The sequence below is a fragment of the Lethenteron reissneri genome, chromosome 20, assembly GCF_015708825.2.
Source record: "Lethenteron reissneri isolate LAM-NWPU_2019-01 chromosome 20, ASM1570882v1, whole genome shotgun sequence".
NCBI lineage: Eukaryota > Metazoa > Chordata > Hyperoartia > Petromyzontiformes > Petromyzontidae > Lethenteron > Lethenteron reissneri.
Genome location: NC_083798.1, coordinates 380,089 through 391,777, shown reverse-complemented (window position 1 = coordinate 391,777; position 11,689 = coordinate 380,089). Strand labels below are relative to the sequence as shown.

General features: G+C 52.2%; 1 protein-coding gene across 1 annotated transcript; it reads left to right on the top strand.

Moving 5' to 3' along the window:
• The first annotated feature begins 987 nt into the window (after window positions 1-987).
• On the top strand, window positions 988-5,623 carry TFPT (TCF3 fusion partner). Its single transcript, XM_061554505.1, has 5 exons — window positions 988-1,117; window positions 1,505-1,630; window positions 2,075-2,145; window positions 3,248-3,317; window positions 4,816-5,623. The coding sequence occupies exons 1-5, from the start codon at window positions 1,016-1,018 to the stop codon at window positions 5,011-5,013; spliced, it is 567 nt and encodes a 188-aa protein (XP_061410489.1). The 5' UTR covers window positions 988-1,015; the 3' UTR covers window positions 5,014-5,623.
• Window positions 5,624-11,689: the final 6,066 nt, after the last annotated feature.

The following is an 11,689-nucleotide window of genomic DNA, read 5'->3' as shown; positions in this document are numbered from 1 at the left end:
ACAGAGTGCTTTGCTTGGCCTCACGTAGCTGAACTTTCATTACGTTAACGATGAAAAATGCTGGTTCTGAACACTTTGGAACAGTAGGCAATTCACTTAAAATGCATTATTCATGTTGTTGCAGGAGATTTTAGATTGTATTTCGGCAGGAAAGGACCCCTCCCATAGTGAGTTGGGCTCTTATCTGAGCGCCCGTGAACGGACGAGACGGAGCAGTGACATGAGCTCCTGTTCAGGCGACTCGTTACATCAGGAGGTCGCGAGCGACGGCTCAGGGAGGCCCTCATCCAGCAGTGGACAGACCGTGGCTGGCGATGACGAGCGCGACTCGGGCCTACCCCGGCCTCTGCTAGGTTTCCCTACGCGAGTGAGGCGTGAGCACGCGGGCAGGGCCACCAGGCAAGAAAGGGGGGCCCACTAGGCCTCAATGTTTAAAACGAAACGCACTCATTGCTGATCGAGCAGATGGGTTGAGGGAGGGGGGGGGCACGCGTGACGAGGAGGCGCCCCCCTCCTCGTGCGACGAGGAGGCGGCTCCACGCGGGGGGAGGGAGGGGAGCGCCTCGTTACCTCCTCCATCCTTCATCATCAAGCGGCCGCTTCAGGTTTGCAGCGTGAGGGAGCCTCTACTTCCGGCATCCGGGTTACGTTTCCGGGTCAAGGGTCAACAGGGCGGGGTCACCACTTCCGTCGTCGAGCGTGTGCGCTACGGCACATTTGGGGCCGTGGCCCGAAACGTCGCCCGCTGTCAGCAGTCGCCTCGCGTCTCGCTCCGCGCGTCTCGCATTCGGCTGTTGCCGACGACCGTCCCGAGCTTCGTGGTTTGTTCGCGCGAGTTGGCGGCCGGCAGAGAATCGCGTGGCGAGGAGAGCGAGGCTGGGGAGCGAGGTGTCAGAGGAGAGGTCGAGTGAGGAGGGTAGAAGAGGGGAGAGAGGGGGTTGAGGTGAGGGGGTTGAGGGTAGAGGTGAGGGGGGTGAGTGAGGGAGAGGTGAGGGGTGAGGGGGTGGGGGTCCTCATGGCGGGCTCCTCGTCAGGTAGCGCGGACCTCGACCTCGCCGCCCCCGGCGCGGACCTCGCGCTGCCTCCGCTCTTCGGGGGTCACATCCTGGAGGCTGAGGTGAGACTCACACAGCCATAGTAGTACTGACCCCACAGCCATAGTAGAACTGACCCCACAGCCATAGCTCTGACCCCACAGCCATAGCACGAATATCATAGTCTTAGTAGTAACCCCTTAGCCATAGCACTAACCCCATATCACAAACACTGTCTTCGCGAAAAACACATCGCACTAGACAGCACCCATACAGAACTAATCCCATAGAACGGGCATAGCTATATACCCATCGCGAGCTTATTAGCACTGCCATAGCACGTATCCCATAGCACTACACAATACAGTGCCAACACTGACAGTAAACTATCTCTGAAACTGCCCCAGCAACTCGTGCCATAGACGCCATAGACTCCGCCGGCGCTGATGTCCACCGCTGTCTGAACGCAGGTGGAGTTTGCGTCGAGTCCGGAGCGAGCGGCCGAGGCGAGCGAGTCTCTGCTGCCCCTGAGACATCGCCACCTGTACGAGAGCAAATACCTGGCGCTGAGGAAGCGCTGCGCCGAGATTGAGGGGGTGAGCCTGAATGCGGCGGTGGTGCGATATTAACTACCTTACCTGGTATGCAGGAGGCCGAGGGTTCCATCCTGACCCTGGTGTCTGTATATTTGGAGTTTGCGTGTCTCTTTCCCCGTGGTCACGTGATTTTTTTCCTCCAGATCCTCCGGTTACTCCCTCCACGTTTAGAATCGACGTGCGTTTAGCGTATTTGACCGCTGTAAATTTCCACGTTGAGCTATCATTTGTGGCCAGGTCGCTTCTGAAAAAGAGCATAGTGGGCCTTACCTGGTAAAATAAAAATAAAATAGAGCCTCAGTCTTCTGAGAATGTATCCATGATGCTGTCATGGGTAAGAATTTTACATTTAAGAATAGGTACGCATTAAGACGTTCCATTAAAACAGTTGCTGCATTGTTCTCATGTGTTTATTATTGTTATTATTATTAACTGTGTCCACAGATCAATGGAAAGATCCTCAACAGACTTTACCACGTGCGCAGAATCACGCGCCGTGTGAAGAAAGAGAGGTGGTAAGAGAAGTTGGCACCATCATATCCTCATCCTCTCGGCATCATCATAACCACCAACCACCTCTCCATCTATCAGCATACGCTAAGCAAGTTTGTGTGTGTCTGTGTGCATGTACGTGTGTGTCGAATGGTATCGTGTTGGTTAGCGCACTGCATTACGGACCTCGTGACCCGAGTTCGGATTCCGCTCACGACAAATGAACTGGAAGATATTTGAACCGGTCACGGGCCTCCCCTAGGTCGAGTCGTCCCCAAATGAGTACCTGGTGTCGTGTGTAAACATCAGTCAGGCATGGTGTTGGCAACCCCCACCCCCTTGTGTGCCGTGCCTGCCTTCGTAGGTTCTACTCGCCAAGAACACTTTCCCCAGTTGTCTCTTATGTCTACATGGGGGATCTTTGCCTTTGATGTTTGTATGTGTATGGCTTTTGTGTTTGAATGTACGTGTTGATGCACGTGCACACGTTTCTTGTGTCTTTGTACGCACGTGCCCATCGTTGCTTGTGTATGTGTACTTGCACGTGTATTGCACGTGAGCGGTGCCGTGGAGGCTAGGAGATGTAAACTACCTCGCCTGGTATACAGGAGGTTGTGGGTTCGATACCGACCCTGACGCCTGCTGTATATTTGAAGTTTGCAGTGTCTCTCATCATCATTACGGTGGTTAGGATATGTTAACTACCTCGCCTGGTATACAGGAGGTCGTGGGTTCGATCCCAACTCTGATGCCTGTATATTTGGAGTCTGCATGTTCTCCCCATTGTCGCGTTAATTTTTCTTTGGGTCCTCCGCTTGTTCCCTCCACATTTAGAATCAATATCCATTTAGAGTATTTGGATGTTATACATTTCCACATGATAAGCCATTTCGTTGAGGTATCATTTGTGATAGCCAGGTCGCTTCTGAAAAATAGCCATATTGCTTGGTGGGCCTTACCTGGTAAAATTAAAACAATTGTTTTAAATAGTTAAGTTTAGTATGTGTACGCGTGTGCCGTGTGTGTGCACACTTGTAGCCTCAGCCAAGGTGCTGGGTGCACCGCGCGACGTTTTACGGTCATGTGGAGAGAAACGCAACCGCTTGCTTCGTGTTCCTCGTGTAGGTTTTTGATGAAGAGGCTGGACGACTTCAAGGACAACTACAGGGAGGTGCAGCTGCCTGTCCTTTTTGAGGTAGGAGCTGCGGACTGGTGGTCACATACCAAAGACAAAGAGCCCCAGTATAGCCTTAACCGACTGTTCGCGAGGACCTATGAAGGCCGGCACGGCACACGAGGAGGTGGGTGGCCAACACCACCCCTGGCCGCCTTTGCCTCCCCAGTGGTGATGTTTACACATGACACCAGGTACTCATTTGAGGCTGAGTCGAGCTAGGGGAGGCCCAGGACCGGTTCAGACAATCGTCACTGGTGTTGACTGTGAGCAGGAATCAAACTCGGGTCACCGGGTTCATAGCGTAGCGCGCTAACCGCTACACCACCACTCGCCATGGTCAACCTAGGGGAGGCACAGGACCGGTTCAGATATTCATCACATACCAATTACGTACTCACAAACAAGGCATAGGTCTCTCTTAGACTGCTTTACTGACCGCTCGTGTGAGTGCCGTGAGTACCCACGGAGGCTGGCACGGTGCACGGAGGGGCGGTGTAACCAGTATCATGCTCCTCTGCCTCCCTCTCCCCTGCGCTTGTGTTAATACCCTGCACCGGTGGTGGTTTAAGGCTGAGTCGAACTGGGGGAGGCCCCGGACCGGTTGAGATATCACTCATCACTGATGTTAACCATGGCTGGTTAGCAAACTTGGGCCACCGGGTTTGTAACACAGTGCGTTACGTGCTGTGTCACTGCTCCCCATGATAGTCATAATGACGTACACATACGGATACGACCAACGATTTTGTTTTGCCGTGATGTAGCGGTGGCGTCACCACAGCCCATTGTGCCAGGCTAGGCGCAACTTCAGGCCAATGTGTGCCGAGCCTCCAATGGGGTTTTCATTGCCTCGATCTTGCGTTGCAGTTCCTCAACATCGCTTTGGTAGGCTACTGCCCGTGATTTACCAGTGATCAACTTCCTCACATCTATTCCTCTAAGGAACGAAACAGGAGGATTTCTCCACAAATCTGGCTGTCCGCCTGATGATACTCTTTGTAATTACTGGCGAAACGTCGTACTCAGATTGTAAATGTTGTGGATTTGCTCTCCAACACACCGGTGTGCTGCACTAGTAACAAATTGGAATGTTCTGTTTACCTGACAAACCTTACAAATTGGGCTGTGTCAGTGGCTGGTTTGACGACACATTTATATTTACGCGATTTAACCCAAAAAAAACTCTTATGGATTAAACTTCCTCTTCGCTGCTTTAAGGAAACGATGCCGACATTTAAATGTTCCCTACTTGGGTTCCGCCACCACGCGACGCAGTTAATTTTTTCTTTGTCACGGGCGCTGAGCACAGGCCCAAATGGCGAAAATGGCAAGCAAGCAACTAAAATTAGCATTTCAATCTGAGTTGATTGGTTTCTTGACTTAAGCATGCTTTTGAGAGCTTGAAAAGAGAAGACGATGGGACGCATCTGAACGAAACGGGAAGAAAAACAAAAAACGTCCAAACGCTGTCACTTCTCAAAACCATTGTCCTCTCTCCTTGTGTGACTCTCAACAGGACGACTCGGCTCTCACGCCGACCAATCGGAGTGCAACGCTGGGGGCGGACGACTCGGAGGCGACCCCCGACCTCGGGGCCACAGGTCATCCGCAGGAGCCCGCGGTGGGCGGCACCGAGAGCCCCTGTGAGGTCACGCTGAGGTCGGGTGCCAAGAAGCAGCAGCAGCTCCAGATAAAGGAGGAGAGAGACTTCTAATGGCGATTGATCGTGCATCGTTATGATGCGTGATGCACGATTCACAACGGTGTTCTCCGTGAGAAAAACCTACAAAACACAATTGTGCATATTCAATGGCGGTCCCCCCCCTCTCTTTACGGCCACCACTCAAATGCGGCTAATGGCCAGCCATCACCCCCCGTGTGTACGAGCGATGGGGCTAATGGACAACGTCGGGCGACCTACGTCAAAGCACCCATCGGTGGCCGGCAACTCTTTAATAAAAAAACACGTTCCGTTCCCGAAGAAGTTCCCAGTACGTGGTGCGAAACGTCAGACATCGTGGCGAGCAGCACGCGGGCGCGACTCGAATACGAATGCGAATGTTCTCGCGGTGCAAGTTCGTCATCAGCCATTGTCTATCCACTGCTGGATGAAAGCCTTCCCATGCCATCGCCATCACCTCATGGGTCCGGTGATGCTAACCGTTGATCTCCTGCACGTGAGCCCATCGCAGGCCGACCGGAGATATTGACGCGGATCGCAGCGGTGGTTTGAGCCGTTTTCAACAATGGATTGTCATCGCCATCATCAGTCGTGGTCAATCCACTGCTGGATGAAGGCCTCCCCGAGCCACTACCATCTCCCGCGATCCTGTGATGCACTATTCCACCCAGCACCTGCACGTGAGCCGATGTCATCGCTCCATCTATTTGACGAATAAGACCAGAATCTGATCAATTTGGGTACCAAATACAAGTGTCTCTGCATGTTTAATTCACTTTTTGATGAAGAGAACAGCGAATGCAATATGAGTTTAAAAGTTGTAAACATACATATGTAAGTAGGTGGATTATTTCAATTGGAGTCTCGATTAAACACTTTGTTTATAAATGTATCGTAAAGGTGGCTGGGTGGATAAAGGGGGGTTCAATGGACATATCCCAGCACTGGCACTGATTAGAACCTGGGTTTGAATCCAGATTTCAGCCACCAGTGACTTAAACCAGCGTTTTCAAGTGTAATGAGTCCAGTGCTCTTTGCGCGGTCACTTATGTCTGCACGGAATAAAAACCCCATGTATATATTCGGTATGGCCCAGCCTGGCTTTTGAGGCCTCGTTGTGAACGTTGGGTTAACAAATCACTCTTGTAACGTGACGATGAATTAAACTGCAACGTGTGTATTTGTATGTACGTTGAACTTCTTTTGCACCGTACGTAGCCAACCGTGCTCATCGGAGGTGCGGCATGTGACGTGCAAAGTCGTCTCGCCGATTTTGTGGCTCGTCACTGATCGCAGTACCGTGTTAGAATTTCAACTTTGAGCGTGCCGCACAGCATTCGCCTCGCTCTCGTAGAGGAAGAACGACTCGGGACGCAAGGAACCGCAGTCAAGTAGCAGCCACGCGACGAACAGTGCGATATGTGGCGTGCTGCGTCTAATCGGACCACTTGACCAGCACTCGGGAGGGTGGCGGCTCACGCCCCGGTAATTGGGTCAACCCAACCCATGAACCTTTAAGTACGGTCAATCATTCCCCGTGCCTGACAGCATGGGGATGGCTTTCATCCAGCAGTGGACTGATGCATAAACTTTTGAAACACTCATTCTTCATTGCTGTGAAGCATTATGGGTCAAGTTAAATATAAGTTTAACTCTGTTCTACACCTCCACGTAAATAAACACGTTAGTCTATTGGCTTCCATTAAGCCTATTGGCTTCCATTAAGCCTATTGGCTTCCAAACACGGTATTATCCAGCAGCATTTGCTTCGGAAAGCAAACCGAACGAGAGTCAGGCTTGTCATTACTGCTGCTTGGTCGATCAGATGTGAGTGTTGAACTTCATTCGCACCGTACGTGGCCATTCGTGCTAATCCGAGATGCGGGAACACAAAACTTTTTTTTTTACCAGAAAAGGCCCACGGAGCTATGTCAGCTCTTTTCAGAAGTGACCTGGCCACATGATAGCCCAACGAAGTCACTTATCACGTGGAAATGTATTGCAGCCCAAATACTCTAAACAAGCGTGATGTTGATTCTAAATGTGGAGGGAATATCCGTCGGACGAGGAGAACATGCAAATATACAGCAGGCGTCAAGGGCGCTCGAGATGGTATTGGCAAGAGCAATCTACATCAACTATGGGTCTCTCCCCCGCCCCCAGTTAAACTCGAAAGCAATGTCTCGTGCGTCAAGCTGGAGCAGTGTTTGGTATCGGCAGTAGCTGTCTCTCCACGTAGAAAGCACGCGCGTTTTAGTCCATCAGCCTCCTTGGTTTTGTGGATTTGGAAAGCCACTCCGGTGGTGGTCTGAAGAAATTGGATCGCCAGGTGAGCTGAATTGACTTGAGTGCGTTTGTATTTGTAGCTTAGCGGAAGTTGAGAGCATCTTGCCGTCACTGTCATCATCATCGTCCAGCAGCAGGTGGCGGTAGAGCTTCACAGCACCGTGACTCCACGTCCCGAGTCCGTGACTGGCACTGCACCCTGACCCCACGTCCTGAATCCGTGACTGGCACTGCATCACAAACAATCTATTGGTAGAGGCCACCCATCCACGGGGACCTCAATTCACAATCGGATTTGGTGACATTCGATGTGTGCAGGGCTTAATTTCTCATAATGTTTGGCGATGCTGCTGCTGCGTTGGCAGCGGTGCACAAGCACAATGAACAAAGCAACACGAACCCTGAACACATTCGTCAACAAACACTGCCTTAAGAGACAAGGGTAGTGTTGTTTGAAAGTATTCGCGGAATCGTTTTCAAGTTCGCTGGAAGACCAGAGGAGGTGACACGTGAAGCACTGAAAGCCACGGCTAGAGCCAGATGCGTGGTCGATGTGGTGTGCCGGGTGCGAAAATATTTTCCCCGGCCACAATCGAGCGGAGAGAATGTTCAAACCGAGCGTGACGGCAGAAGTCGTCAAACGTGCAAATCGAGTCGGCGCCGCCAACGATTGAAGCCGCACTTCTCCGTGTCCTCGCGTCGACGCACGGGGTCAAACGATGCCACCAATCCGTGCGGCGTGGTCGCGTGGCTTTTTTTGTCCTCTGTTCAGGTTCTCTGCGTTTCCCCTTCCATATTTAGAAAGCAGCGTTTTGGAGCGTTTGTGCCGCTATAAAATGTCCACACGACGGGCCACTTTGTTGAGCTGTCATTTGTGGCCAGGTCGCTTCTGAACAATAAGTTAATCCCTCAGTGGGCTTTGCCTGCTCGGATGGGGATGGTTTAAATTGTTTTATGTGTTTGGGTGACTTGTTTACTTTATTGTACTTTGCACTACTATCATGTTTGTGTACTGTTTGTTGAACGTTCTTACCCGTCCCTACTGGACATCTGTGAATAAAAGCTTTACAGCTCATAGGATTCCTCCTCCAGTATAATTACAGATTCTTATTATTATTTTACTAGGTAAGGCCCACTGAGCTATATAGCTCTTTTTCAGAGGCAGCAAATTATGGCTCAACGAAGTGGCTTGTCGCATAGAAAAATTGAACCCACGACCCCCTGTGTACCAGGCGGGAGTGGTCAACATCTCCTCGCCACCGTGGCGCCCACGCAGCGAGTTCTCTGGCCACGCAGCCAAGGAAGGCGTTGTTCCCGAGAGGGTAACCCGACCATCGCATTGCACCGTGTCAATCGTGGGGTGCGACACCTGAACCGGTCCTTGGACCACCCTACACCCCCCGTTCACCATCCCACACTGACCAACATGGTGAAGTATGGTCACAAGGCTACCCACTGACCGACACAGCCGTAGCAAGGGATGGTGAGGCCGCCAGCCGGCAGTGAAATTGTCACAGTGCAGGAAACTACCTCGCCTGGCATGGAAGGGGGTCGTGGGATTCGAGGTAGACCCTGACACCTGCTCGAAATGTGGAGTTTGCGTGTCTCTCTCCCCGTGGTCGCGTTGATTTGTATTCGGGTCCTCCGGTTTTTTTCTCTCTCCGCATTTAGAATCGACCTCAGGCGTTTGAGAACATTTGGCTGCTATGAATGTCCACGTGATAAGCAACCTCGTTGAGCTATCGCCTGTGGCCAGGTCGCTTCTGAATAAGAGGGACTGTATTTCGCTCAATGGGCCTTATCTGGTTAAACAAAGTTGAATCCTGTATATATATATTTGTTTCGCTTAGTTTCTTATTTTTTTAACTTATCTACGTAACTTTACGGAAAGACCCAAAGAACATGTATATAGTTAGTTTAATTTGTACTCATCAATGACGCGTACAGCATTGTCTTCCCCCCCCCCCCCATCCCATTTCACGACACACCGTGCTCTCTTTCCCACCGCGGGTTTGGTGTTGAGCTTTGGGTGGTGGCCCATCATGCAGATCACACAATAGCAGCGGCCAAACCCGCTCAGCTCGGGTCGCGAACAGTGAAGGGAGAGCCACTGCGCAGCTACAAAGGAACCCAACTACCCATGGCGATCCTACCATCTACCCACGTTCAGCGTGACGGGTTCCACAGAGATGCGCCGTGCATGTCGACGCCACTGACTTCGTAGAGACGCGACTCACGATCTGCTGCTGCTGCTTCTGTGTTGGCAGTGGTGCACAGACTCAACGTCACTAAGACTGGCGAACAATAGGCAAACTATAGGCGACGTTTCGGGCAATGTCCACACCACCCCCCCTCCGCGTGCAGGTGCTGCTCGCTAGCGCCGCTGGCCCCCAACAGTTCGCTCAAGGCTGTCGTGGTGGTGGGGGGGGGGGGGGTCTTTGGTGTTTGCCGGCAGGAGGGTGGCGTGCCACAGAGTGCACTTACAGCAGCAGCGGTAAGAGCCCACGCCAGTCATGCCGGCCACGGAGCATCGGCCCTAAATCGTTTCGTCTCCTGGCAAACGGACGCGAGAGGTCCCTTGCCACCGTCGGCTCCGAGTCTGTGACGACAGCGCCCTCGTTGCCTCGACTCCGCTTTGTTTATACCCAGCAAAGCCTCACGGAGACGACTCTCAACAGTATTTCAGGAGGGTCCTGTCGTGTTCATTCAAACAGGGCGGGGCGGGGGGGGGGGCAAGATTTGTGTGTTTCCCAATTAAGTGCATTTTCAAATGTATAATTTCGACCGTGACACCCGGCACACAAATGACGTTAATCACACGGCATTGTGGCTCTTTAAATATAAATATTGTTTTACCGAATTTGGGTTGCTGACCCCTGGCCTGACCGTTCTTCGAATGGCGTCACGGGGTCTATGACGTCCACGGTGAATGCAGCAGACGTCGAGAAGTGTTTCATGGTTATTATACTGTCAAAGATAACAGACTGTTGGGGCAAGTGCTGTTTGCGAGCAGGACCTATGAAGGCCGGCATGGCACACGAGGGGGTGGGTGGCCAGCACCACGCCCGGCCGTCTTTGCCTCCCCAGTGGCGATGTTTACACATCGCACCGGGTGCTCATTAGAGGCTGAGTAGACCTAGGAGAGGCCCAGGACCGGGTCAGATAATCCTCACTGGTGTTGGCCGTGAGCGGTAAACGAACCCGGGTCGTAGCGCAGCGCGCTAACCGCCACACAATCCTATATATTGTACACGCACACAGAGACACACCGCCACATTAACGAGGGCGGCCTGCCGAATTCGAACCGCAGCAAGCGGCTTCCGCCACGTAGGGCCGCGTTACCCGCCACAGACAGAACGGGTTCCCCAACCTCGTGCAGGGCATGGAAGATAAGAATATAGGCGTTACCCTTTCTGGCAAAAAAATACACGGCGTTAAGATGTTCAAACACCAGACAGCCTTCTTCTAAACAAGGCTGTCTTTGGTGAAGGCAAATGTCTATTATCAGGGCATGTTTGTTTCCACGTTCACCAAACGTACGCCTGGTTAATGCAGACTTTGCTTCCTTGCAAAGAGGTATCTTATTTTTGTGTTTGAACATCTTAACACCTGTTCTATTTCCAGAAAGGGTCAAACCGAGTCCTATTTTTCACACTTTGATTCTGACAAAAAGGTCCCATGAAATCGTGCAGAGCAGTTCATGGCCTCAGTTCTATTCCCTAAACCGAAACGTGGGTTATAACAGCCAATGCGTGCTCTTGTTTAAATGTGCCATTTGCTCTGGGTGGGGGGGCAACTCTTAGGAGACCGTGGAGTGCCCCGGGGGGCCCTTGCGTCCCGTGAGAGGAGGGGGCCCTGAAGCGGCGGTGTCGTCAGCGGCCCCCGTTTTCACGCTGACGCTCCGAGTTCCCGACGGACAACTCCTTCCCGCTCGTGACGCCACCTCGATCAGCTCAACCCCCACCCCCAACCCCAAGCAGCAGCTCCCCCCCCCCTGCCCTGCACTCGCCCTAGAGATTGCCACCCGTCGTCCGGGTTCGATCCAGACAGGTGGCAACCCTCGGTGAGTTTGACCCAGGCAGTCTGGAACGTGGCATCTGTTTTTTTGGGGTCCGGGCGCGAGTGGCAGGGATTGGTGCGTGCCGAGGTCTGGCACGGGTTTTGCCCGTGTTCAACTTTATCGCAGGTCAACTGCAAACTACTCATAAGAGGGACCTCGTGCTGACTGAGAAATCTATGGTGGAAAAGGTGGTGATCCTACACACATCCGCCATACCTGGTCACACCCTTATCAGCGCCCTACCTTATTACAGACCAATTCAGACCTGATTGGTCATCCTGTGCCCCTCATACATCTCACCGTTCATCCTTCAAAGTCCCATCGCAAGGGCGAAACACAAACAAATAGACAATGTTTTTTTCT

Bases quoted from the DNA above. Each gene is read 5' to 3' on its own strand.
- TFPT (XM_061554505.1), top strand. From the start codon at position 1,016: ATGGCGGGCTCCTCGTCAGGTAGCGCGGACCTCGACCTCGCCGCCCCC. The intron at 1,118-1,504 runs GTGAGACTCACA...GTCTGAACGCAG, and splicing joins GTCACATCCTGGAGGCTGAG to GTGGAGTTTGCGTCGAGTCC. The intron at 3,318-4,815 runs GTAGGAGCTGCG...GACTCTCAACAG, and splicing joins AGCTGCCTGTCCTTTTTGAG to GACGACTCGGCTCTCACGCC.